The 23,687-nt window shown below is 40.3% G+C and overlaps 1 protein-coding gene across 3 annotated transcripts in view; it reads left to right on the top strand.

Moving 5' to 3' along the window:
• Positions 1 to 4,013: 4,013 nt before the first annotated feature.
• Positions 4,014 to 23,687, top strand: part of pdgfrb (platelet-derived growth factor receptor, beta polypeptide) — a 29,137-nt gene continuing 9,463 nt past the window's right edge. The window contains exons 1-13 of one of the 3 annotated variants that reach the window (XM_085293045.1): positions 4,014 to 4,553; positions 15,449 to 15,516; positions 16,116 to 16,433; positions 16,685 to 16,942; positions 17,091 to 17,221; positions 17,616 to 17,781; positions 19,635 to 19,815; positions 20,903 to 21,018; positions 21,203 to 21,326; positions 21,464 to 21,675; positions 22,070 to 22,164; positions 22,242 to 22,374; positions 23,401 to 23,505. In XM_085293045.1, the coding sequence (XP_085149171.1) occupies positions 15,468 to 15,516; positions 16,116 to 16,433; positions 16,685 to 16,942; positions 17,091 to 17,221; positions 17,616 to 17,781; positions 19,635 to 19,815; positions 20,903 to 21,018; positions 21,203 to 21,326; positions 21,464 to 21,675; positions 22,070 to 22,164; positions 22,242 to 22,374; positions 23,401 to 23,505 (1,888 nt within the window). In that variant the 5' untranslated portion in view covers positions 4,014 to 4,553; positions 15,449 to 15,467. Of the gene's footprint in view, positions 4,554 to 15,281; positions 15,306 to 15,441; positions 15,517 to 16,115; positions 16,434 to 16,684; positions 16,943 to 17,090; positions 17,222 to 17,615; positions 17,782 to 19,634; positions 19,816 to 20,902; positions 21,019 to 21,202; positions 21,327 to 21,463; positions 21,676 to 22,069; positions 22,165 to 22,241; positions 22,375 to 23,400; positions 23,506 to 23,687 lie in introns of those variants that run through there. The other 2 variants (XM_085293043.1, XM_085293044.1) reach the window with 2 other exon arrangements.

Here is a 23,687-nt window from a genome sequence, read left to right as displayed (position 1 = left end):
GTCAACTTAATCTTCATACACTAAAAAGAACTTAATTATTCAACCCCAATAAACATGCAAGTAAAACATTTGAGTAAGATACAACTTAAATATATAAAATTAAAGGTTTATTTACTCAAATAAGAAATCGTGAGGAAAAACGTGCATTGTATGAACTAAATGTAAACCAATCAAGCATATTACATTTGCATACTGTATTGAAAAAAACATGGAAAATGTACATGTAATTAAATTAGTTAAAGTCCATATTTTAATTCTATACATCACAGGAACATTAGAACATGTAGAAAACATAGCTGTAGAAATGGGCTGCTTCCCTTCAGTGGCAGCTATGGCTCTGACCAGATAATACACTTCAGTATCATCATTATGGCAAATATAAAGAATTTTTTATTCTCTTAAGCTGTTTAATATACATTTGTAGTCCTTCAGACTACATAGGTTTTTCTCCTATTTTGTCTTTTTCTTTTTTAGTTTCTCACAAAACAAAATCGAACATGGTTCTCCTTTGTAACTCTTTGTGTTGTGAGCTTGATTAACCAGAAAAACAAATGATAAAAATCCTGAAAAACCACTCCAGTGCTCTTTATCATTTATAGTCTGCTCTGATGTAAGACCAATAGTGACATAGGTCAAGCAAAAGCAAAGTTGCTTTGCTCCCCGCTATGTCATGGCTCAAAACGTCCATATGAGGGCAGCAAAAAGCTGAATAATAGCAGATAACTTTCCTGGTTTGGAGTCTTTCAAGTTCAGTCATACAACTGACCTGTCGTTAACAAGATGCACACAGTTTATTTGTCATCATCATTCTCACTGTTAGCTTTTTATTCTTTCCATCTTCTGTTGACACTGTGCCTTATGCTATATATTGCACTTATCAAGTCCGTGCATGAGGTCCTCTATATAAAACGATCATAAAAGATTCATGTCACTATCAAGATAATCATTCTCAGCTACAGTGCCTATCAGCTGTTAGCAGGAAGCTGGCTGAAGTTAATGGAAATGGCCTGATCATTAAGGAAATTGCAACATAAACATGAAAACATATCATCCAACGCTTGAAATACATTGATGGCGACCACAATGCAAGCCAGCTTGCCTGAAAATAAATAAATGTGGTAAAAGCACTTATGAGGGTATGTCTTAATGTACAAAGTAAAGTTTGACCTCGATAAACCCTAAACATTTCTATTACTGTATAGTTATAATTCCATATATAGAGATTTAGTTTAAATCTGTTTAACCTTAAGATGCCTGTTTCCTTTTTTAATCTATTCAAAAATCACCGCTCCAAAAAGAGAGCTGGTATAAGGAATGTTTTACCCTTTACAATCAGCATCGTGGTAAGTTATATATTTAGTTTAAATTTAAGCCAACCACACTCCCTAAATGCAAAATAGATAGCAATGCATTGTTGTTTTGTTGTCTGTCCCACTTTGTCTTCTCTTTTTTGACAATGTGTTAGACACCATGCAACTAAATTGCACTAAGATGTGAGTGTAGAGAGAGGGCGCGGATGCAGTTTCTGTCATTTCTCCTCCAGTAATCTCATTCATTCCCATAACTAGTTCTTGGAGTAACAGATCAAACAAATCGTTCCATTTGAACAGTAGCCCTAAACTAAATATCTGTAAATTGATCACAACATTTGGCTAAGACAAGCAGAAACTCTTTTGCACTGGAGATGCCTGAACCATAGAAGGTTTTCTGTTTTTGGTTTAGTTTATAAACTAGTTGATTAACCATTAACCATTGTTAACAATATTGCTTCACGGAAGGAAACTCTGGGTTTGAATCCAGCACCCAGCTGGGGCCTTTCTTTGTGGTGTTTGTAGGTTTTCCTGTCGTTGCATCATGGGTTCTCTGTGGGTACACAGTTCCACAATCTAAAGTCATGCATCTTATGTTAACTGGTGATTCTAAACCGGCTTTAGGTGTGAATGTGAGCTGTCTGTTTCTGTGTCTTAGCGAGTGATAGCAGCTTCACCAAGTTGTATGTCGTCTTTTGGTGTATATTAGCTGGGATAGGCTCCAGGGCCCCTAAGACGCCAAACTGGATAAGGAGAAGAAAGTGGATGGATGTGTGTTTGCGGCGGGGTGTAGTTTGCAGATCAGCTGCAGTGGGGGTGGGGGGTGGAGTAAAGGGTTCAGGAAATGGCGTTAGGGGAGGTTGACCAACACAGCTAGCCTTCCCTATTTCAGTAGGTTGCTGAGACTTGACAGGAGTTGTTGTGTGTGGTGTGGAGCAACAAAGGCAACTGGAAGGCTGCGCTAATAAAAGCCCTGCAAATAAATATCAGCTGACTTGTAAGGCTGTGTTCTTCGGGTCCTTTTGTTATCGTGTTTTATTATCTCATATGTGATGATGCTGTTATGATGATGTTATATGTTGTATTGCTTCTTCTTGATTTTTGCTATCTCGTCTATCTCGAATGTCTATCTCGAATGTCTTATAACTGTGGTTCATTCTCAGATTTAGTCCCATCACATTGCCGAAATCAAGCTTTAAGGTGCCCCAAAGTCATATATCCTTTATCGGGACAACTTGAAATGGAGGCAGGCGTAGTTCAAACATTTCTGTCAGTCTTCATCTATCAGAGGTCCAGCAGGTTCAGCTCCAGGTCTAGAGTATATATGCTCCCTGCCTCTCCAGGTCTTTGTCTCAACTCTTGTACCTCTATAATGGCCTGTGCTTGACAAACACAGCGGTGTAACTTTTACCTTTTCCTGAAACCCAGCAGGAAAACAAGCGTATAGTGTGTTTGCACTGCTTTGCACTCAAGCTATAACACTAATTCAGATCAGCAGTGAGAGAAACTACTTGTTAGCTGCTGACAGGCTGAAGAGACTCAGTATTGTTGAGGCAGAATATTTTGGAATCCCACTTGTTAAGAGCTGCTCCACTCTGTGGGGGTAAACAAGGACTGCTGCCATATATAGAGCAGTAGACATCCCGTTGTGGACTCTCTCCAGCACTGCTTTGTAAAAAGATGCTAAAATTATACATCTCATGCTGATAAAGAATCGTGTGTTCATGAGTGTTTACATACGTGACTGACGAGCACGTTATTGCTGTATTACTGCCTTTTTATCTTTTGGGTCTACAGTTTTATTGACATTACAAGCAATGAAACGCCTACAAATAGATTCAAGAGTTCAAATAAGTGGATTTAGAGCAGGTTTATTGCAAGTAGGTGCTAATTACATAGGTAGAATTAGAAAGATGTAAAAGGAGGAACTGTCCCTGTGTGGTGTTGCTCCCCTCCTATCTAATAACTGGAGGGGGCTTGCTGGCACTCTAATTAGTGCGAGCAGGTCTTTTAGATTTGCCCTCTCAATTAAAGGAGAACATGTTAGTTTCCAATTTAGCTCCTGTTCCCCTCCCCTCCCCCCATCTGCCCCAACCTGCTTGTTAGATAGAACAGGTCTTTATTCAGCTGCAGTGTTGCGTAGCGAATCTCAGATCATCCTCTCATATCCTGGGAAAGGATTGAATTAGGAAGAAAGCTAGTATTGAGAGCAGACATATTTACATGGTTTTGCTTGTGTTTATAAAAGAGAGGATAAAAGGCCAAGGGAAAAAAAGGGAGAAAGAGGGAGTGGGGATGGTGGGAGGTGTTGAGTTATTTCATGCAGGGGAAAAAGAAAACACGTGAAAAAAATATGATATAAAAAGCGATGTAAAAAAAAAGTTGGTTCACTAAAGCTAAAGTCCCCACTTTTAACCACTTTTATACCTTTTTTTAAGAGTGTGATTATGTAAGGGAAGTTATTTTTCCTGAGAAACTGAGACTTCCATGTTTGTTTCCAAAGCAGGGTGCAATCAGCGCTGCCAAAATCTTTTTTTTTTCTCCTGGCTGGACCACTCACACACTCTCTCACTCTTTCTCCTCCTTTTTATTGTGTTTGTTGTTTTATGGAGGGGGTTAGATGCGGTCCAGATTGCCGTTGCCAATAGAGACAGTCTCAGTTCACCTCCACTCCATTCATAAACAAATCGCTCCGGCTCAGACCTCTGAGCCTCTACCTTAGAACAACAAGCAGAACTGGATTTGTATTTTGAAGTTTCGTCGCCCTGCTAGAAACTTCTTGCTTTCTGCTTCAGCTCTGTTTCACTGCTCCCTCCCTCCTCTCCCTCGTCCTGCTCTCTCTCAGCTTCAGCAGGGGTGGACACTGGCGCTCTGCTTAGTGTGGATCTGTCAGGGGTGGAGTGTGCACAGTTTGTGTGTGCGTGTGTGTGCATGTTTCTGTTGGGAACTTTTTTTTTCTTAGAACACTCTTTCTGAGTGTGAGAGTGGAGAGAGAGAGAGAGACACCCGCGGTGATGTGATTTGACTAAACAAACAGCCGGGCTCACTGCAGTACCTCCTCCAACGGACTCCTGGGACAGGAGAGATTAACCTCAGAGTGAACATCAGAGGGATCTATACATTTGAAGCAGCAGCCCCTGTAGAGACATCTCACTGGAAGTCTCTCCAATTTCCTTCTGCTGGCCGGCAACCTTCTTGGTCAAAGAGGAAAGATTCTTCTGTGTTTCTGGGGTTCGTCTGAAGGTAAGAAGCATACTTCTCTGTCACCGTCAAGTATTTTAGTATAAGTTCCAGCTGCTCGACAGCTGCTGGCAGAAGTAAAAAAGGGCTGTGCAAAGTGTTGAAAATTCACTTATCCTGTACGGGAAGCCCACTGTGACAGATTGACTTTCACAGCCATCTGACATAGATGCACTTCATCCTGAACACTGGACCCAAGTTTCTTATAGCTTTTTTAAACAAAAAATCTGATTCGATTTGACAAGAGAACAACTGTATGTCTTTGTGATGTTGTTGCTGTCTCTTGGTGGTGTTCGTTACCCACATACTTGTGTGTGTGTGTGTGTGTCTGTGTATACACAACAGCCATTGCAACGCTGTGTGAAAGAGCGTAAGCAACCTGTTCAAACATCAGCAAAGTGATGGCTTGCATCTCTGTACACAGCAACTGTTTGACACTTTGACATTGGACAACTTTAACATTGTTTATTTTCCCACTAACAGAATGCATTTGACAAGGTGTCCCGGGGTCTAGCGTACACACAAACACAGTAGGGTTTATAGTACAAGCTGTTTGTACGCTCTCCACTTTGTGCTTCGCTGCTAAAGGGCTTGTTTGTACAGCCCTCTTCAGTCACCCAGAGTGAACCAGGGGTCCTCTACACCAAACCATTGGTCACTTTCCTCCCTTTTCAATCTTCTCTGCATTGATTCATGGAGAAGCTCATTGAAGAGCAATGGCTGTGAACTGATATCAGCATCTATCACTGTCAACAGCATCCTCTTTGGAGGAATTCCCTTTAAGTGTTAACACATACCACCCTAAATTTATAGTTGTGTTACTCAGTCTCCCTTTTGTAATGTAGATATGTCGTAAAACCAGCAACCTGGTCTCATCTCAAGAATGCCGAGTCCAGCCGGCATAATTAGTTGAATCATCGCTTCCTGTTCATCAGAAGATTTTAGTAGCTGGAACGAGTTATATTATAGCACTGTGAGCCATTTTAATGGCTGTGACACATGTGGCATACATGTCTTTTCAGTATATTCCAACACATGTTTTGCACCTGAAAGCCTTCCCGCCTGACTGTTGTGTATGGTGACTTTGGTATTTGTTGTTGGGTTTGTTAGCTGCACATTCATCTTCTGCATACAGGGGACCTTTTTGACATCTGCTGTAATCAAAATGTTGTTGGCATGTGTTTTGTGGATGCTCTTCTCCTCCTCTACAGACAGGAGTGTCCTTTTGAAGTTTTTGATCTTCTCTGGCGCTGTGGATGTTTCACTCCAGGCACTGTCTGGCATTGTTTTTGTAGATGAACCGCTGGAAGACTGCATGCATGTCATACTTTTACCATCAATGGTGCTAGACTGCATTGCATTCGTTTCATAGCTTTAAAGTCGGCTTCTACTTTCACTGCACCAACTTATAAAACACTTGATCAGCTGTGACAAATCTTTATTGTAAGATTTGCAAAACTTAGTTTAGTTTTGACTCTGACAAGTGGGGATTTTCCTGTCTTGCGTCAGGCTGCTGGTATGTACTCCAGCGGAGTGCTCCTCTCCGGCCCCGATGAAGTGCAGCCCAGCCGGCTCCATTCCCCCTGGCCCGGACCTAATCCGTCGACATCAGCTGTTTCCTGGCTCTCTAGGCCTTCTGCATGCCAGCAGCTTTGAGAAAATGTGCTTCACATTATGACCATGCAGAAAGCATGCCAGGAGTCTGATTTAACTCACATGTGCAGATATGTAACATTTTGAGCTCAACAACAACTTTTGAAAAATACTGATCCCATTCTGTCCTGTTTTCATTTATCCTCTGTGACTTCAACTCAAAGTTGAGCAACCCTCATCTAAAAAAACTTGTTTACAGAGGAAACACTGAGTTAAAATACTTACACACTCTCACATCATGTTGTCGTGACACGGATTGGTTCGTTTTTCAGATTCACAGAACAAACTCTGACTCATCCCCTGGTGGACACTCATTGGCTTACTCATTATCCACCACCAATATTTTTTGAATGAGCTGTTGCTTTTCTTAACACTATCAGTCTAGAGCCTCTTTTTACGTTGCTGGTTCTTTCATGCTGTACTTAGATTTTATACTTGAGTCACACAGCTTTAATGAAAAGCACCAAGTGGTGCTGCAGTAAAGCATCCTGTATGGCTGTCCATCTGGCCTCCCCCTCATTGTTTCCCTCCCACTCACACAGAGCTGTCAGGCAGCTGCATCTCATCTTAAGACAGGAAGTGAGTTTGTTCATTGAGAAAACATTCATTTGATTTATTATATATATACTCTTGTCGCACAATAACAAACTTTTGAAAGGGGATCAGCCTAAAATCGCAAAGAAAGGTGTCATAATCATGGAAAAAAAACCATTGCACTGTGAATACAGTACAGAAAAATACTAGAAGACTATTAAGAGACTACTTCCACCATAATGACTTATCTTGTTGTAAACACCCAGTCACGTTCCAGGTTTCCTCAGATCAAGATTTAGTAACATTTTAACTAAGATCTAATAACAGCTGCTGAGTTGTCGCTAAAGGGAAATAACAGCCTGACACAAATGAGCTTGTTGTATCTTTTGATGCATTTCTGAAATAAATATTTTTTATTTATTTATGTAACTAAATGCAGTTTGACATAAGGCCAGTATAGAGCATGGGACTGATGTGCTGCACACAGTTTATACCTATTGCTTATTTCCAACCCTTGTCTTTTGTTGGGCTTTTTGTGCAAAAAGAAAATTTATATCATTCATTTACATAAAACCACAATACACTTTGAATGCAAAACTACACTAAATCCACATATTACAAAAATATAGTGTAAAAAAAGATAAATAAAGCTTAAATAAGTGTAAAACCAAGAAACTGATGAGAAAGGTCCACTACATCTTTCCCTTGTTTTCAGTCTATGTGCTAAGCTAAGCTAATCAGTACCCCCAGAGTTGCATTAATGTTTTCACTGAACTCTTTGCAAAAGATGAAAAATATTTATTTCACAAAATATTGAGCTTTTATTTAAAGTGTAGGACTTTGACTTATAATGTGGTCTTTTTTTATTGATTTTCCTGCCTTTACTCAAGTAAATGACTTGACAGCTGTGTCCAACCTTGTATGAGTGTAACATTAGTAAGGTGTTATTATGAGTTCCTCTCTGGATTTATTGCATAAGGATTAATACAGGCTTACTTTCAACAGGAAGTTTTGGTCTCCATCAGATTCGTTTAAAGCACCAGGCTTTCTCCCTGGAGTTTGTTCTGTCCTCTTTCCAACAAAAACATGTTGGAAATGGAGATGCAGTGCAATGAGAAAGGAGGATAAAGGAAAACAGTCTTTTGTGAGATAAGAATATTTTGCACAGTTAAAAATGAAGGAGCATTTTGTTAAGTTAATCTGCACAGTTTAGCTTCACTGAAAGCAAGACACAAAAATGTGGGAAACTGCACAGCAGTTAAAATTACAGAATTTATGCACAAATAGCACAAGTTATCCACTAAAAAGAAATTCCCTGTGACTGTTATTCTTCCTTCTCCGTCTCCTTGGGTTTTTTTTTTTTTTAGGTAAACAGATGGAATTTAAAGTCAGTCAGTCCTAATTGTATTCAGCTGTTTCAATTTCTTTCTTTTTGGGAGGGAGTGCAGGGACTGGAAGTGTGTGTAGGCGTATTTCATTTCTCATGAGGCAGGGGGTCTCATATCGTGCAGCAAAAAAGGAGGGTACCACAATGAACATGGGTGGAGACGTTTTTGGAGGAAAATCTTTGAAGGATGTTGTGTCGCTTATGCTAGCAAATGTATCTGCATGAGCTGCATTATCTGTATACCCTATAAGCAATTTTATTGAGTTGACTGGCAGTGACAAAATCACATCCAGCTGATTTGAAAGAGGAAAACTGACTTCAATGACAGAGGCTGCTTAAGTTTGTAAATCGTAATCCCTTTTTCCTTCATTTTGGTTCCTGAAAAGTCATTAAATTGATCTCAAACGCTAGCCACATCTAAGGCTGTCATTCTACATCCATGGGTTTCACACAGAAGCTCTTTACATCTCCCCCGACTGCCACTACACACAGCATTTACAACTCTGTTTAAAAGGCACTGAACCAAAATCCGCAGTCTCCCAAACATGTGTTGCCTCAGCATGAGTATAGAGTTACTTTGGTTTCTGTGATAAGACCTCACAAGCACTGTGTCCAAATACCGAACAGAAGGAAACCTGTTACAGGAGTACTAGGCAGATTTTTCAGTGCTGATAATGCAAACTTGAGATGGTTTCAGTGCAGCTGTAGCTTTTTAAGTTTCAGCGTACAAGCACTTTTTGTCCAGCAGAGACTTTTCTAATAGTCTAACAGTTTTCTAATAGTGTCCTGCTGCATAATAGTGAAACCTACTTTGAGGTCAGAACAAGTGAGTCACACATCTGAAGAAACCTTTTTAGTCATGACCACAAAAACACAAAAAAATGCCCTTTATACAAGTTGGCTGGCATGAAAATACATCATGACACCTAAGGCTCTGGAGTGGAAAGACATGTGGGGTATGACATGTGCATTATTGGCAAATGGCAACTGTTAGATCATCAGTGAGTGAGAGGTTAGAGATTAAATTTGTTTAGTTTGTTAAAGATGCTAAAATTAGATAGATGAGATCAACTGGAAGGACACTCAAAAAGTGCAGTTATATCTTTAAAGAAAGTGACCCTGATTCAGACCAACGTTTAAGAGCTGCTCCCTGTGTGCTCTAAGCTTTCTGCCGAGGCTGAGGAGGGTGTGCAAATTTTCCGGGCAGTAAAACTGCTTTATTCACACGTGGACTCAGTAGGAGATTATATGGACTTTAACCTGGGGAATGATAAGGTAAAGTCTTCTCGTGTCATTTTTATGCAGATGATCTGCATTTACATTTCAGTAAAAAGAAATGATATCAGGACATAAAAGCATCGATATGCTTAATTTTTTTTAATATTTCAGTGAAAGTAAAACTAAGGCTATTGTGTTCAGACCCAGTGGTGATTGTGCTGATCCTCTCTTGGACTTGGGCCATATGTAAAACCCACAATAACCAACCTTAAATGTCAAACCTGAGTCTGATCTTAAACTAGATAAGGAGATGAATTCTCTCACAGAGGCTTTTATCCAAGGTGAAATCTTATCAGTTTTACAACTCATTTGAAGAGTTACACTTCCTTAACAACATTTTATTTGCACAGTTGTCAAAATGCTGCTAATCTTTAATCAAATACTTATAAAGAGGAGCGACTTTTCCACTCAGCCTCCTTCCCCTGACTCCCCAGTCGTTTTAGGATTCTTTTAACATTTTTATTTATTTTAAATCAGCACCAAGATATATGGCTGAGCTATTGACTACACATTTCACATCAAGGTCATTGAGATTTGTGGAGTCTCTAAGATTAAACTGAATACCAGTTGCAACTGTGCTTTTTTTCTCTGGAGTCATCTCTGCCCATATTAGGTTGAGAATTAGCTGTTTGATGTTTTGGTGTAATGTACAAAGTGCTGTATGAATAAAACTGGATTGGATTCAGACATCATTATTCTTAGTGGTCTTCCAATGTCTTGAGGAGTTCAGGGGTGCAGTGCATGAATGAAACACTTCTGGAATAACTGAGTAAACATCATGAGTCGCAGCCAGTATGTTTGATCAACGTGCACTGCAAAGTGCAGATCAGACAACTTGAAGCCTTTCAGTGAAGAGTCTTGGCAAAGAGAGTCTTGATAGAGAGACGGGTCCCCACATTTGAAGGGAATCACTGATTACAGGCCAAAGTATTAACTCTGTGTCATTCTAGTATGCCACTTTTAAGCATGTTATGGTATTTTTTCAAGTGCTTTCTGAGACATGAGGACTCTCCTCCCAGTTAAGAGCAGGTCATCTCACCAGATACCCTGGTGGTCAGTGTCCTCTGTGATCCCTGAAAGAAGAGTCTCGTTTCCTTTTTCGGTAATTTGACCCTGGATCTAATGCCTGTAGCATTACAATATCTTTCTTTTTCTTTTTTTCTTTTTCTTTTTTGCTAGAAGATGATCTCAGAGTTTAAAAATAACATTTTTCCTGCTACTTTGAACTTAAACATTTATTTTTGATAGCATAATGCAACCTCTGTAGACTTTGGTAATCTTTTATTTACAAATGTAGATATAAGATGCACATTTCACTAGAAATTAAGAAAAAAAAATTGTTGTATTTTTGTAGCATTTTAATTTGTGTCTTAAGATTAATTGCACTGCACTGATTTTCTTTTACGTAATCATCAAAGGACATCCTAGCTGCTTGTGTCTAGCTGCTTTTTTCTGCTGGTCCCTGGTTGCCAATAACATTAATTAATGTTACTTTAAATGCAATATATTGTTCCAAGATTATACTACAAATCAAAGAAAAGAACAATTTCCATTGCAGTTGTATTTGTAAATCAAAAAGTATTCAGTTTCACACAATCTCCAAAAGCAGTTCCTGCTAAAAATCAGTTGTATGAGATTGTAGCCGAACCTTTCATAGGGCTTCACTGTGCTATCATTTTTACAGCTCCTGTAATGTACAAAGTGTGCATTAGTAGAGTTATTGGAGTTGATGGACAATGAGGCCGCCTGGGGTGGGAATAGTGCATCATGGGTCTGCTACAGAGAGACCAGAAGGTTTTCCTCAGGGGGGATGATCAGTTCAAGATGAGTGATAAAAATGGAGGTTTATTTTAACAAAGAATCACTGGGTCAGTTTTTTCCCACAGAGCTTGCCAAGTCCTGCTGTTCAGAGATACGTCAGGAAAACGTCGCATCCTTCAAAAAACAAAAACTAAAAAAGACAAATGTGGCATGTGCATTTATTCTGCACTGTAGATAGTCTAATGATACACTGCATGCCCTATAAAAATCTTGATTGTCAGCAATAGTTCACATTCTGAGCTATAATTGTTTTCATTGGAAAGATTGTTTTTTTTTGTATGGTGGCTTCCTGGGCACTTCAGCAGAGTAAACATCACAGTCTGTGATGCAAGTCTGCGTGTGTGCGCCTTCTGCTGGCTCACTCCGTTCTTTGATGTGGTTTTACCCATAAGGTATATTCCGTATGTTTGCGTGCTCCCTTTGCTGTTTATCCCACCGTCTGGTCTGGTGATGTGTGCAGTTTTTTTTGTGGTGTGTTAATGGTTTGTCATGCTTTGTCATTGGTTTAATTGGTCTATTCTTGCCTGCCGTTGTTTTGTTTCTGTTTCTCTGTTGTTTTTCATATCTGGTGGTGAGTTTACATCTTTCGTCTGTGAAGCTGGTGAATCAAAGAATGTTTTTTTCCTCCTTGTAGAAGTCTTATTGCTGTTAGATTTCTACTGATTGTTGTTTCTGAGCCTATTTGGATTGGTGGTTGTGATGGTCTGCTGTGTCCATGACACACATTTGGTTAACACCCACACAGGACCGCAAAATTTCCCAGAAACAGGAAGTCGGAGCCTTCCAGCTGCACTTTGGGAGGCTTTTCGAAAATCCTTCTCTTTTGTTAGAGATTACACTTTCCCCCCCTCCCTTTTTTCCAAGTGCAAGCTTACCCCCGCTCGGGAGACGCTCAAGCAAACAGTTTGCTACAAATGTGGTTCTGACAGTCGTTCCCACCTCATCGAGGACTGCTTTATCATTGCCAGATGTTTAACTGAAACATGGAGCTACAGTATATATAGATAATCCCTGGAGTGGGATTACGGGGTGCTGGGGACTGGCGTTTACACACTTAGCTGAATCCTGAGGCTGAGCGTGGGCTGCGTGCATCCCAAGGAGGTTGACTTTAGCATTCTTCCTCATTAGCTGGTGACACTTTGAGTGTAGTAGGATTGTTTATGAAAACTGGGAAGGGTCAATCAGCCACCAAATTCCCAAGCATCTGTGGGAAACCTCATGCAGAGTGATAAGAATTTATCCCCCATTGTGATTACTATGCCATCACTAACACAAATATCACTTGTGGTTTTTTGTTTGTTTTTTTTGTTGTTGTTGTTTTTTCCAGACCTCCAAGATTACTACAGGAATGCAGTATACCATTTCAAAGATTCAAAAGACACCAATAAACATCTGGGTTAGAAAAATGCTTTTGAGATCCTTTAAGATCCTCTACACGTTCTAATTCTCAGATTGAGAAGCCCTTCACTTAGTTTATGGACCTTTCTTACTGTAAATGACTCTTTTGCCTCTGTGGTGCAGACAAAGAGCTGTCCTGTGGTTCAGGGATCAAACTGTTACCAAGTGCTTTATTAACATCTCTGAAAGGTTGCCAAGCATTCTTGGCAGATTCACTAGTGGCCTGACCCTTTTAAGGCTTCATAACACTGTTTGTTCCCATCTCGCACAAAGATCTGACCAAGGCAAAGATGAGCATTAATCTCAGTGTTAAAAGTATCCCTCCTGTGGTAATGTTCACTCTCCTAACTCCTGTGTAAGTGGTCTTCTGACTCCTTTGGGCCATGATCCTTGAGAGCACATCCCACTTTGAGGTCAGTGGCTCCACAGTGTAGTGCTTTACACGTTTGCTTAACAAGCAAAAGATAATTGGTTTGAACCTGGAAGAAAGCACAAAAGGGTTCAGGAAGAGGATCCAGCATAAGAACTTTAACCAATCAAACACCCACTGTAGTGACTCCTGTGAGTATGGGGGCAGCTGAAAGTAGCTTTTCCCTCTCAGTGTTCTCTGGTCATGTTGTCCCAATGCCCATCAACCAGTGTTGGAACAACCAAACATTGTTTTTCTGTCCCTTCTCAAGCCTAATGAAAACACCTCGACTCTTGTTAATCTCAGCATGATCTCTGTTGTTTGATTTTTAGATGTGAATTTACATCCTGTAGTAGCCCTTAATGTACCAGTTTGGCTTGTTTTAGCAAACATATCATCAGCAGCCAGTCACAGAGCTATTTGTTTTGTTTTCATACTGCCAAAAGACACATGCCTTTGGCATCTCTGCGTTTGGCTGTTGTCGCTATCGTTGACACTGAGGTTACTAGTACTTGTAGAGTGCTGATGTATGGCTTCCTCGGCGGACCGGACCTTGTCGCATGTTGGCGGGGTCCCCCGGGGATGAGGTGACCCCTCCTCTTCTGCCGTCATCACCAGCAGGGTCCCCAGTGTATCAGCAGCCCTGGGAAAGTTTCAGTTTTTCTGTGGGAACGTGAACTGTACACCCAAATCAGTGACAAAAAGGGGAAAAGGCAGGAGAGGTCTGGCGAGTGTTTCTGTGTGTGTGTGTAAGTTGTATGTATGACAGGACTCTTGTACAGCATGTGTCTGTGTGTACATTATATGCATCCAGTATCCATTATGTGCCACTAAGAATGTTTACGTGCACATGTGAATGAACTACGACACAATAAAAACATAACATCTCTTTCACTCGCTCTTGCTCTCTCTGTCTGTTTCTCCTTCACCCTTTTTTATTGGAAGCAGGAGGCAGGGGAGGAAATGGACCAGTCATGTTTTTGGAGCAACTCAAGAGCTGTGAGCTTTTCGTTTTGGGAGCGGAAGTGCCAGAGGCAGTTAATTTAGAGAGACAACATGTATCTGGTTTGAGTAAATGTCCTTGGGTTAGTCACAGAACTTTTTGTGCTTCACCACCACTATCAAACTAATCAGCTGTGTCGTCTTGTTTAAACCTCAAAACACCACCTTTAGTAACGTTGTGCAGCTCGATGGATACAGCAAAGGAGGTCTTGCCAAAGATATTTAGTTGATGAATGAAGCGTGAAGCCTTTTTGTTCGTGATTAGATGGAGAGATGTAATCTTCAAAACATGTGTTCTATTATGTAATGCAGGAAAATGGCCCAGTTTCTTAAAATAGAGGTGGTGCAATTGGTGTACATTATCTTATAAAAATGTTAAATTGGGGAGCGATTTCTAGAGATACATTTCACAATTTTTCCATTGGCTCACTCCCTCTCTTCCTTCTCCACCCTCGCTCTTCCCAAGAATCAGTCTTCCGCCCTCTCTTTTTCCCACCCTCGTATAGGCCTGTGATCCATCCTTAACTGTTTCCAGACGCCTCTGTGCTGTAGGCCTTAACCCCTATCCTAAACATAACAGCAAACCACCTCTCCCCACTTTCCTTTGGCCTCTCACTGTGCTGTACAATTAGAACTTCAAGGTCTTTGATAACAGTTTCGATGATGGTAAGCATGGGTCAACTTTGACCCCCCCAAGTGCTGAATCCATTGATGCTGACATTGCTTTGCTATACAACTCGATACCCTATTAGTAATGCCAAACCATAGCAACCTTTCAAAGGTTGCTTTGTCAGAAGCTTTTGTGACTGCCCTCATTTTTACTTTTGTTTTTAGCAAAACCAATTAATGGCTCAGCATGGCTGTGGAATAGCTCGGACGCAGCATTGTTGCCAGCGAGCGCGTTGCAAAGCCGAACACAGTGACCCGTTTGTTAGCGGGCAGAATGCTGGTGAACCGGGAACAAAAAGAGCCAGACATTGTTGCTCTGTCCTGGTGCAGCGAGGCATCAAATACCTGATGAGTTGCATCGGTACCTCAGTTTCTCTGTGAGGGCCAGTCGCTATTAAAGAAAGCAGCCTGATAACAAACTCAATACTTTTTGTTTCTATTTAGTGGGAGAAAAGCATAGTTTGGTATAATTCTCTTTCATTTGACGCCGTTTGTTCTGACACACACGATTTATTTTCTCACTTAACCTGACTTTGTGGAGCCTGCGAGAGCAGAAACCAATCCATCATGATATGAAGCTCATCCTCACATGGACAGATATTAAGTCTGTTCAAGATTTGTCTTCATTGATTTGAATAGAAAACAGAATTTTGCTGTTGTGTTCATTTTCACTTAACTGTTGAGGCAAAATACTTCTGAAAAGGATCACTCTTGTTGTTTGTTTGTTTTTCTTTTTGCAGAACAAAGTGACTTGAAGGCCTCCGTGATGAGGAAGGTGACAGCATCCCCGCTCCACCTAACAGTCACATTTACAGGTGAGGCCTAAATTTTACTTCAGCAACAAAAAGTGAAACTGTGTAAGAAGAAGCAAAAGTCATTTGCAGGGAAGCAAGAAGCTTGAAGCTAAGTTTGGATGGAGTATTTTACAATTAGGGGAAATAGATACTGCAAGACTGGGACTCTTTTATAACAAATCACACTTAATATGATTTGGATATCTAATATAACAATTTAATATAAAAAATGGATATAATTCAATGGGTTATAACTTATATCTTATTAAATTTGCAAAACATGTGGTCAGGATTATGGGGACAGCATGTTTCAGGTTTTATTAAGTAAGTATGAAGTCATTCTGTTCAGAATGTTTAAAGAATACAGCGACTTCTTCTGTGATTCATTAGCTGTGGGATTTCACAACACAACTGATGCATTCACTCACCTCTTTCAATTTAAATGTATTTATCAGTGACAAGGCGTCGTCGCCCTCCCACTAAATTGCTGCAGACAACTCACATCCTTCATCATTTAAAGATAGCGCAGGACTAACACTGTTGATTTAACCTTTCACCTCCTGCTGCAGTCTCTGTGACCTCCATCCTGACCTTTTTTTGTCTTGCTGTGCAAACTGCAGCTCTGCTGTGTTTCTGCACTGAGCTGCGCTGCCTGGAGATCACGCCCGGTGACAAAGAGTTTGTTCTGGCCGAGGGCTCCTCTCTTACCCTTACCTGCAGCGGCTCAGGGGAGACCACGTGGAAGTTTAAGATGGACGACGTGCCGTACTTTCAGCTGGAACCATCTAAACCGGGTCACCAGAGTTACGAGATCGTGCAAAGCGGAGCCACATCCAGCGTTCTGACGTTGTTCAATGTGAGCTGGAAGCACACAGGCGTGTATCAGTGCATTGATCAGCGCACGCGAGACACAGAGGAGGTGGCTGTGTTTGTCCCAGGTGGGGCCTGGTTTGCTTACCTTTGGTTTACCTTCCTGATTCAGAGTTTGCAAAGCTAACTGTACAGTACAATTGAACAAAAACTGTCTAAGTTCCATGCTGCATGTAAATAAAGAGCTTCTGAAAACACTGTGATTTTGAAAGCGCTCTGAAGAAGAGTAAGGTGAAAAACCTCCAGGAAGTTCTTTGAGGAAGACGCAGTAAATCAATAGAAAAATATTTTTTGTCATAAAAAATGTGTCTGTCTGCAGATCCTGACGTGTGGTTCATAGAGAGCTCTCACGGCATGGTAACAAAGACCAGTGAAGAAAGCACCATCCCCTGTGTGGTCACCAATCCAAAAATCACTGTCACCTTGCACGAGAGGGACACTGACATACCCGTAAGTGGGGTGTATGTTCCTAGTGAGGGCTACAAGGCGCCGGTGGAGGACAGGAATTATGTGTGTCGGGGAAAGCTGAACGAGGAAGTGCGAGAGTCTCAGGCTTTCTATGTCTTCAGCATTGTGGGTAGGTGTTCAGGTTGAAGAGCTTGTTTTAGAAGTAGTTCTTTCCAACTTAATAACTTGATCAGCCTTAGTGCAGACATTATTGTTTAGTTACATTACATTACCACACCCTTTTCACTTCTCCCTTGTGTTTTCTCTTCTCGTCCCAGTCCCAGAGGCCATTGACGCCTACATCAATGCCTCGAAGACGGTCCTGAAGCAGGGTGAACCACTGACAGTAAACTGCACAGTGCACGGAGTGGAGCTGGTGAATTTTTCTTGGGATATTCCCAATAGAGGGGTGAGTAGGAGTGGAGCAGAACAAGCGCTATTGTTCCGTTTTCCCTTTGTGATCACTCTAAGGCCTCTGGACCAAGCCCAAATTATGTCAAGATGTGGAGACACACCTCATAGTTTTTATTCTGCTGTGAAACTTTACTCACAGCTCACATTAGGCTGGTATTGTAATAACTGGGTCTCTGTAGGTCCTTGTTTGGATAACAGCGAAGCTGAAATGTTTCCGTTTTATCTTTGATGATGAAGTTTTATTTTTATGGCTTTATTAGAACATGTTTTAAAACAAACTCACAGCTTTTCCTAATAAGTCTGACTGCAAAAATAAGAGCTCACTGAAAGTCCGATTTCAATAAATTCATATTAAAACATCACATCTTATTCTTGTACTTGTCTCTAAGCTTGACTTCTATGAGCCCCTGACTGATGTCCTGTCCCCCACGAGCATGCGCTCCTGCCTGGTCTTCTCCCAGGCCACGGTGGACCACAGTGGAAAATATGTCTGCCACGTCCATGAGGGCATACAAGACCAGAGAGCCTCTGCCAGCGTCAACATCACTGTGCTTGGTAAGATAAAACCCCCCTTGCACACCCCCAACCTTTCTCCCACCTTCCTCCCACACACACACATAGACACAAAAGTAAAACAAACTGATGCTGTGCAGATTATTATTACCTTTTGCTGACATAGGAAAGACTGCTTATTATGTCAACCTCTGGATGTTACGGTGGGAGAGGAGTTACTTTTAAAGGAAATGAAGATCACTTCTATTTGTTTTTCTTCAAAGTGTGAAATAAACTTTTGACATCCCTCGAGTGATACATTGAGAAACAGAGCTGTAAATCAGTGGGTACAGCAACTTTATATTTAGACTCACAGTGTTTATGTAACTGGGGTTTGACTTCAAATGTTAACATACAGAAAGTCAGCATCTTAGCTGCTAAGGTAAGCGGGATTCATCATATGTACTCTTAATGCTCTGTCTCCTGACCGTCACTGCATGCCGTATAGGTCAGTTAATGCTTATTCCACCTGCACTGAGGTGTGTTATATTTATACAAGCTCGAAGCTCCATGTTTAGTAGAGACAGGAGGCCAGGACAGTTTAATGGTGGACACTGGACATCTCAGTGGAAAAGATGCATAGTGTCTGACCACAGAGGTTCAAGAATGTAGAGCAGCAGTACAGAAGCAGCTTAATAAATGGTTTTGTACAGAGAAATGGTCACATCAAAAAGCCTTAGACCAAGAAAAGCAGTCTGAATAGAAACAGGGGAAAGTAGTGCCCAGCTATGTGAAACTAGAAAGTATCTTTTAGGATTTTTCTTTTTATTCTCTGGCCTGCAGAGTTTTGGTTTTGGTTCAGTCTCACTGCTCTCCTGGACAAAATCTTTGGTTGCAAAAATATCAGTGGAGTGGAGAGTAGGTATTCTGCAAAAGTCTTGTGCCACCTCTTATTTCTTTATATTTTGCTTCCTAGGAGACAGACTTGCTTTGAATTTCTTTTAAAGTGGTCTTGAGTAATAGTTTTCCAGGCTTCCTTAAGATGAAAATTAAGATAATTAAGATTTTGATACTGGCTGCTTTTCCAACTCATTTTCTGTCCAATTTTAAATTGTATTTTGAAGCATCATCCTGTTGTTGTTGTTATTGTTGTTGTTGTTGTTGTTGTTGTTTTCTGGTTAAAGCTATGAAAAATTCCAAAGATAAGACAGTTTGACAGACATAAAATAGTATTTTTGCACTGACAAGGTGATTCCCAAAGAGGCTTTAGCCAAAAACTGGGAATACCTAAGCAGGATGTGCAGCATGTCCTTAAAAAAATTGAGGAAATCTGAATAAGAGAAGAATAAAAGAGAAGTCACAGGCCTAAAAAATAACCTAGAGCAGATGAACAGGACCTGAAAGTTATGTCTTTAAGAAATAGGAAAACAATCCAACAAAGACCTGAAGCAGGATCTGAGAGATGCATCTTTGCCTTTATTTGATCCATCTATTGTTCTCTGATGCCTCATCATAATGGTCTCAGTGGTAGAAGCCATTCTTTAGGAAAGCCAAATTACACACAAACTGGACTGAAAATCAGTGGCAACGGGACTTAAGCAGTGAGAGTCTACAGCCATCTGTAGAATACAGCTGATACTCTGTCATGAAACAAAAAGCGCCAACATCTAAAGAAGAACCTTGAATGTTCATTAAGTAGTCTGAGAGAACTATTCCTGAAGAATACTTGCTGTACCTCTTGGAATGTTTGCACGTGCATCAATAAGTCACTACATGTGTTTTCTATTTTCCTAGGAAAATGTAAAAAAATGAGCTTTGGCAACAGACTTTTTCACAGTACTGTAGTTAAGCTAAAGAGAAAAATAATTTACTACATTTAGTGCATTGCATATATACTTTGCTCTTTTTCTTGTTAGAAAACGGCTTTGTGGACATCAAACCGCCTCAGCAACGAAACATTTCCGTCAAGCTACAAGAGAACGTGGAGCTGAGAGTGGCGATGGAGGCGTACCCTCCCCCACAGGTTTACTGGACCAAGGATGGCGCCACCATCAAGGGAGACAAAATCATCAACACGAGACAAGAGCATGAAATAAGGTAGAACATCCAACCAGTATTTAGTTTCACGCACACCACAAAGCACCCAAACACGTCTACGGCCTTGATACATTTAAACAATTAGCACAGGACCTATGATAGGGCGACAGCCTCCACAGGTCAGTCTGCTCCTGTCAGTCATCGCCAGATAAGGGTCTCCACAGAGAGAAACACGATACCCTCTGGAGGGCTGGACGCCATCGTTCATCACACAGGAACCATAAACACCAAATGCTTGTCACAACTTACTGAGTTGTGTCTTTCAAACGGATGTCAAATAAAGCTTAAATTTGAAGGCTATGTTTTCACATTCCTGCCAACACACATTAAATATCTAAGTGAGATATCAACCACAGGGATGATGATAGGTAGCTAGAAAGAAACAACCCATGTTAACGAGTTCCATGAAGTCTCCGGCCGTAATAAATAAGAAAGAGAAACATCAAGCTGTTTTTTTTCTAGTAGTTCACAAATAGAGAGAAAAAGTCACCACCTCCATGCTGACAGCTATGTACAACACATGAGACAAAACTGTCATGTCCCCTGATAATGAGGTACATCATAAACTTTATATCTTCTTTTGTGTTGTTTAAAATTTTAACCCGGGGTGCTTCTTAATATTTTCATATCTTACAAAGTCTCTTGAAGACTTTAGAAATGAGTTTGCTCTCATATCTAAAGAACAGTTCATTTAGTGTTCAGCCCCATTTCCACAAAAGCTGGAACACTGTATGAAATGTAAATGCAAACAGAATTCACTGATTTAGAAATTTTATATAACCACATTTTTTCACAACAGGACATGAAAAACATAATTAATATTTAAATTTACAATATTTTTACATAACAGTAAAATTAAAAAAATGATTTTACACATGGATCATTGCATTTTGTTTTTATTTACATTTTAAACAGTGTTGCTGCTTTTTGGTTTAAGAGTGTTGTGTCTCTTATTAAAGTAGGTCTGATTAAATTTGTAACTTTTTGCCAGTCAGCTTTGATTTCTCCAGACAAATAGTCAACATTTTCAGTACTGGAAGAAAAAGTGTATATTTTATTTTTTAAAAATGAATTTTTTGTACCTCAGGTATGTCAGTGTCCTCACCTTGGTGAGGGTGAGGACAGACCAGAAGGGCCTCTACACTGTCCTTGTTACCAATGGAGACGACTCAAAGGAAATGACCTTTGACCTGGAGGTCCAAGGTGAGCCTTTTTTTTAAGCTGAAATGTTCCCACGTGTTTTGTGTGCTGTGGGGTTTTGTGTGGTGTTTTATATTTTTTGACCGACTGTCTGAAAGTGGTGTTTGTGAATGGAAAAAAGCTGAGGACAGATTGTGTTTTTCTCCGAGTCAGCAATGATTAATGGCTGCTGCCACCCTGTGTTTAGTTCCCGCTCAGATTAAAGACCTGACCGACCACAGTCTCCCAGGGAAAAAACACTTGGTGACCTGTGTTGCAGAAGGGGTGCCAGCCCCAACCATACAATGGTACAGCTGTGGCAGCATGCTCAAGTGAGTCCCTACCACCCATTTCTCCATTGAACTGTCACAGAAGGAACACTAGGTGGCTGACCAAAACACGCTTTGCTTTCAGTGCGTCTGTATTTGACTGGAAATATTTCACCCTCCGATCTAATGTTCTTCTGCAGGTGTAGCAACCAGACAGAGGTGTGGAAGCCGCTGACACCAGAGCCAGAGGTGCTGAGCATCCATACGAACGTGAGCTACAATGAGACAAGAAAGGTCAGTCAGGTTCGCAGCCAGCTGACCTTCCAGACACCTCAGCAGGCCGCAGTTCGGTGTGAGACCAGCAATCAAGAGGGGCTCATCAGCAGGCGGGACATCAAACTGGTATTCAGCTGTAGGTGTCATGGGATTATTTATCTATATATATATATGTATATATATATATATATATATATATATATATTAGGATAGATGAAGGATATTATAGAACATTATACTTTAAGTTTGTCATTTTTTTATTATACAAATATAGACTATGCCACTTTACTATTAAATGGGTAAATGATAATATAGGATTAAATTAAATTGTATTTGGCTTAAACTGCACAAACACTATAGGAAAGTCTGATAAGTTTATAGAGACACAAAGCAAACTTTGTATCCTTTAGTAGACTGTATGTCTTAGACAAAACATAGCTTCATTTATACTTATAAATTAATTTCCAGCATGTGGAGATTCATGTTATTTATATTGTGTTTAATGTTCTGTGTACTCTTGCCTATTGCAGCCCTTTTCTCCCAGGTGGCAGTGTTGGCTGCTGTTTTAGCCTTAGTGGTCATTGTTATCATGTCTTTCATCATCCTCATTGCAATCTGGAGGAAGGTAAGAGAAACTCAAACATTTTTTAGTTTCCATTTTTCAATTTTCCTTTCTTCAAAAGCAATACTGTTTGTTCTCAGAAACCTCGCTATGAGATCAGATGGAAGGTGATAGAATCTGTGAGCCAGGATGGGCATGAGTATATCTACGTGGACCCCATCCACCTGCCCTATGACCTGGCCTGGGAAATGCGCCGTGACCACCTAGTGCTGGGTGAGTCCTCAGTTAAGAGAGATGATGAGCTAAGCTCAGCTAAAAAAAACTAGTCCTGATGGAAATCCTAATATCTTGCATGTGTGCAGTTTAACTTAAATCTGCTCCCGTTCATGCAAATTAGGGAAACCCAACTTAATGAAGATCAGAAATTGCAGTGTTACAAATGATGCTGAAAACAAAGGCAACAACAACATAAAAATATGAATCATATTTTTATGTTGTGAAGCATAATAACAAATTTAAATGGCATAACCAAATTAAATTAGCTTAAACTATTAAAAAATAATTTTAAAAAAAAAAAAGGGAAAAAAAGAAACAGAACAGAAAATGTCTTTGTAATTTTCTCCCACTACATTAAATCTTTTTAATAGAGGTTTTCCATAAATGGTAAAATATTATGTGTGGTTAAAAAAATATGAAAAAAGTTATGTGGCACAAAAAACAGTTTTAAATCTATTAAAGCATCAACACACTGAGGATTGAACAAATATTTATTATCTTAGGCATTAAAATTAGCCTAGTCAACTGAGGACACTAATTTGTTGTTAGCTGCAGCTAAATTTTCAGCTTGTCACTTTTTATTTGTCTTAATAGACGCATTTGCTTCCAGACATTTTAAACTGGAGCTTTTGCCCGGTAGCTCTAGTGCTGTGGGTGGTTTGTGTTGTCTGGGCACAGTCGACACTGGAATACTAAACAAACCTTGTTAAACGTCTCTTATCAGCTCCAGTGGCACTTCATTTTTAAAGCCCTATTCACAGAGAGCTTTTAAACCTTCATGTCTAATGACTGACATGTTCATAGTCAGCTGCTCACCTACAAACAGGACACATCTCAACATCGAGAAAAACATCATATGCTCTTAATAAATACTATTTATCTGCAATAATCTTCCCTTCTTCAGAAAATAACATACATTTGCTGACACCAATATTTTAGTTAAAAATGGTCTCCCTTACTTTTGCAGGTCCAATGTGGGCCCCATTCAGACTCTGTCCTTCTGAGCTCCTCTTTGTGTTTCAGGTCGCACTCTTGGATCAGGAGCGTTTGGCAGGGTGGTCGAGGCAACTGCGTATGGTCTCACGCATTCGCAGTCCAGCACAAAGGTGGCAGTGAAAATGCTGAAATGTAAGCCCTACAATATAAAAACAAAGCAGAAAGCCATGTGCGTAATTTGTGTGAACAGTATATTGTCGAATTTCCCAGAGGAACCCACCCGAGGGATTAATAAAGTTCTATCTTATCTTATATGAACCCCCGCATAGCTGTCAGATGTTGTGACACCAGTGCCATATTCCTTTGGGCTCATA

The sequence above is a fragment of the Mchenga conophoros genome, linkage group LG2 (assembly GCF_057382185.1).
Source record: "Mchenga conophoros isolate Kocher_MC1m ecotype Shallow Benthic linkage group LG2, M_conophoros_male_GT1.1, whole genome shotgun sequence".
NCBI lineage: Eukaryota > Metazoa > Chordata > Actinopteri > Cichliformes > Cichlidae > Mchenga > Mchenga conophoros.
This window is presented reverse-complemented; position numbering and strand designations above follow the sequence as displayed.